Genomic DNA, 4,307 nt, shown 5'->3' with positions numbered 1-4,307 from the left:
CTAGCCTCAGATGCATGTGAGATTTGTTTGGGAAAAAAATTTGGCACAAAGACTAGTCGAGACCGGGATGCTATCAAGAAGAAAGAAGATAAGTCCAAGAGCTAGAGCTATATACGTGTGTTGTTCACACGGGAAGGCTGTAAGGGATTTTGCTTTGGTTTTCTTTGTTGGTACACTTTTGTGTATGGATGGCGTTGGATATGGTGACGGTTTGAGGATCTGGAGCGTGCCATGCAGCCGGATAAGTTCGGCTGGGTCGGACTGGGCAGTCTGATGGGATCGACGCAAGTCGGTTGGTACAGAAGACGATGCGGGATCGGCGGCAGCGACATAGGAGCGTGATGCCGATGGTGACCGACTTTTGGGCGTGGAAACACGTGGCGCAGACCCCGAGGGCTTGTGTGGCTTCGACAAAACTATGGCGTGTGGTTGATTCAAGATGACATATGCATGTGAGCTTGAAGTCGACGAGACGCGTGGGGGTGAACTGATCATCTACCATGGATACATGTTGAAGGTGGAGCTGAATTAAGGGGCTACAGTGTAAGGATCTAGAGAATCGAAGCCTATTTCAGCTGGGGAAAAAGGGAGGGACACGTAGTTCGGACTGGAGCCCAATGGTCTGATGGAAGCGCGAAACTCGTCATCGGTCGGCGATGATCAGTGATACTCTGTAGTGGGGGTTGAGTGGTGTGGGTTCGTGATCCTTGAGACTCGACCGGGACAACGGAGGCTCGACGCGGTAACAGCGGCGAGGCGTGCGGTATGCACGGGACATGGAGACGGGTCAGGGCTCTGGTGGTCATACATGTGGTGAGACAACTGCGAATTTGACTCAGGATGACTACAAGCAATGGTGAAATTCTTTCAAGTTTCAGACATGTGGTCAAGAAAGGAGCGGTGATGTTGAGTTTAGATAATTCTTATGTGTGACACCCAATATGTGAGTTGTTCACTTTCACGCAGGTCAGTGATAGGTGTGTGATGGCGTTGGACGGGTATTCTGGAAGTTGGGAGCACAAGCTAGAGTAACAAGAAACTTAATTTTGCTCGAGTGTTGACCGTGATCAAGAAAAGAAGGGACTACAAGTTGCAGGTGGAGTCATATGGAGTTTTTGGAGTAGCAGCGGTTCTCATGGGATAAACTCAAGTCCAATGTACATGAAAGTTTGACATATGAACGAATTCAAGATGATGGAGAAATATTCGTCAATGTGGAGTTTGTTACAGTTGTGTCGAATATAGTGTACAACATAGGTTACAGTTAGACTTGTAGTTGTATTGTGTTTAGATACGATATGAAGTCGTGTCCAAGTAGGACATTTGTATCCTAGACCTTTCATATATAGCGGGGGTGGACACACGATGTAACATATGCCAACATAATAGCACCGGAATGCAGGGGAAGCCGGCGGCATGTGCCGGTGTCCAGGGCTACCGGGTGCGGTATTGTAGCGGTGTATAGGTAGGAGCGCCCATAGTCAAGCCCCGAGGATATAGCCATATCGGTGAACCTCATTAACAAATCTCGGTGTCGTGCTCGGTTGATTGTTTGGTCCTCGGATGATCGACGGTATATGCCTCGGGTTTATTATAATGGTACTAGATATTTCCCCGATTTGGCGGTAGACAAAATGGAAAGAATTATTTAACACGAACTATAAAGTGGCAGAAAAACTATGGGCACGTAGCGTAACTAAGCGAATCGGATTACGTTAAAGAAAAGGTCATCTTGAGGGAAGAAAATTCAACGGCACATGTGCTGTGCTGTCCCTTTCAATGATTCAATCATGAATCATCGACTACAAAAAACTATGTACAATAAAATATACTAAATTATGAGTACTGATGTTTGAGTAAGGAAGACGAATCCTTTGAACCGATCGTGCTAACGTCGGATGAAGTAGACGTGTGTGTGCCGTAGCCGCTTGTCGACGTCGACTGTGTCACACTGAACGAAGATAGCCCGCTCGGCAAAGACACCAGCGGCCCGTACGTCGGCACGGGCATACTGGCGGGGAGCACCGGCAGCTGATTAGCATCCTTGGACTGGAGCACGGCCATGGCTGCTCTCATGGACGGCCGGGCGCTCGGGTCCGGGTGCGCGCACCAGAGCCCGGCGACCATCACGCGCTCCACCTCCGCCCTATCGTACTCGCCGTTGAGCCGCTCGTCGGCCCCGTCGGGAAGGGCTCCCCGACCATAAAGGTCCCATACCCACTCAACCAGCCGGAACAGCCCGTTCTTCTCGGCAGGATCATGCAGCAAACTGATTGGCCTTCTTCCGCATGCGACCTCCAGCAGAAGGACGCCGAAGCTATAAACGTCGGACTCGGCGCTGGCCCTGCCAGTGATCATGGACTGTGGATCCACGTAGCCTGGTGTCCCCGACACGGCGGTCATCGTCTGCGTCCCGACGGCGTGGTCGATGAACCTCGCCAGCCCGAAGTCTCCTAGCTTGGCGCCAAAGGACTCGTCCAGCATCACGTTGCTCGGCTTGATGTCGCGGTGCACAACGCATTGCTCCCACTCCTCATGGAGGTACAGCAGTGCCGAGCCCAGCCCAGTTACTATCTTCATCCTGTTGTTGCATGCAGCAAAAATCATCAATTTTAAATTTTCAATCAATACCTCTTCTTTGAATGGGCAATGATTGATTTACTTACCTCATCGGCCATGTCAAGAAGGTGCCCTTGCCGTGGAGATGGATGTCCAGACTGCGGTTGGGCATGAGCTCGTAGACGAGCAGGAGCTCGTTGCGGCCGTGGCACCAGCCGACGAGCTGCACGAGGTTCCGGTGCCGCAGCTTGCTTATCACATTGATCTCTGACGTGTACTCCCTCTTCCCCTGCATTGAAGAGTCCTTGGAGAACCGCTTTATAGCCACGGCGAGGCGAGGCTCTTTCAGGTTGCCTCGGTAGACCGCGCCAAAGCCGCCTTGCCCGAGCTTCTCCTCTGCCGCGAAGTTCCTCGTCGCATCGACCAGCTCCTGGTACGGGAATCGCCTCGGTCCCGTGCTCCCCATCTCAATCTCCACCGCTGGATCGCCGTCTTCGTCCTCCGAGCCCATATCATCCTCCTCAACCTCTCGCTTCTTCTTGTTCCCACGACGACGTATCAAGATAACTGCACTGACGATGACGAGCACCAGGAACAGTGTCGCGCCGGCACTTGCTCCCGCTATAACTCCTGAACTGTGGCTGCCACTGCCACTGCCAGGGGAGGGTGGGGCGACGGTGACCGCCTTCGGTTCCAAGGACGAGTTGAAGTACCATGAACTTAGCTGATGCAGCTCTACGGACGAGGACGTCCCGGCGGAGAAGCCGACGGCGACCTGCTCCGGCAATGCGCTCTTGAGGTCTACCTTGGAGCTAAGGCTGTAATTCCGGCCTCGGCCATCGCCGAGCCATAGCTTCAGCGACAGAACACTAGAAACGTTGTCGTACTGTATGAGAGCGGTCATGTTCCCCATGAGGCTGAAGCTCGGGAGGGACTTGGTTACTACGGATCGAACGGAGTTGACGTCGATGCCGAGGTGGTCATAGGTGGCGTCGGGATCGGATACCTGGGTATCGTTGAAGGTGTCGAATTCGACGGCGACGAACCGGCTGTCCCCTGTCGCCGTGGCGTTGGTGCTCTGGTTGGTGAGGCCGAGGTCGAAGCCGTAGGAATCGTACGGCAGGACCGACGGGTAGCCGGCGAGGAAGAAGGCCATGCCTTTCCCCTTGTTGTTGATGTCGGGGATGCCGATGGCGAAGGAGAAACGCGTGGTGAAGCTCGCCACCTGGCCCGTGGCCTTGTCCCAGAGCAGCATCGGCTGGGCGTTGTAGGACACCCGGCCCGCGCTGTTGCCTATGCCGGCGAACTTGTTGGCGCTGACGTCGATCCACCCGACGCTGAAGGAGGCGTCCCCTTCGATTCTGAAGTCCTTCTGATCCTGAGAGCTGAAAGTGGAGTAGTTGAAGAAGAGGGAAGCGGCGGGAGGAGGCAGGTGGCAGCAAACGCAGAGGACGAGGAGGAAAGCACAGGTGGCTGCCGGCGTGATCTCGGCCATCGCCCGACCCCGGCGCTGGTGCACAGTGTCAAGCTGCCTGCTTGGTCCTTCCCATCCGTACGTATATAGCGTGGCGTGCTCAATCTTGTGTAGAAAGACTCGAAGAACAGGTCAACTGGCAATCAGTGGATCTGTTTAATATAAGCAGGAGGAAACCACAAGTCTCTACATTTTTTTTTGCGGGAGAAGTCTCTACATTTTGATGCAAGGGCGCACATGGGAGCCAATCCAGTGTGGAACCACACCGACGACT

General features: G+C 53.7%; 1 protein-coding gene across 1 annotated transcript; it reads right to left on the bottom strand.

Moving 5' to 3' along the window:
- Nucleotides 1-1,710: 1,710 nt before the first annotated feature.
- LOC119295351 (L-type lectin-domain containing receptor kinase IX.1-like) lies at nucleotides 1,711-4,088 on the bottom strand. The gene is made up of 2 exons (XM_037573761.1): nucleotides 2,667-4,088; nucleotides 1,711-2,581 (listed from the first exon to the last, which is right to left on the bottom strand). Exons 1-2 carry the CDS (start codon nucleotides 4,052-4,054, stop codon nucleotides 1,837-1,839), a joined length of 2,133 nt encoding a protein of 710 aa, XP_037429658.1. The 5' UTR covers nucleotides 4,055-4,088; the 3' UTR covers nucleotides 1,711-1,836.
- Between the last annotated feature and the right edge of the window lie 219 nt (nucleotides 4,089-4,307).

This window comes from Triticum dicoccoides, chromosome 4B (genome assembly GCF_002162155.2).
Source record: "Triticum dicoccoides isolate Atlit2015 ecotype Zavitan chromosome 4B, WEW_v2.0, whole genome shotgun sequence".
NCBI classification, from domain to species: Eukaryota; Viridiplantae; Streptophyta; class Magnoliopsida; order Poales; family Poaceae; genus Triticum; species Triticum dicoccoides.
The sequence above is the reverse complement of the archived record's forward strand: the minus strand, read 5'-3'. Positions and strand labels throughout refer to the sequence as shown.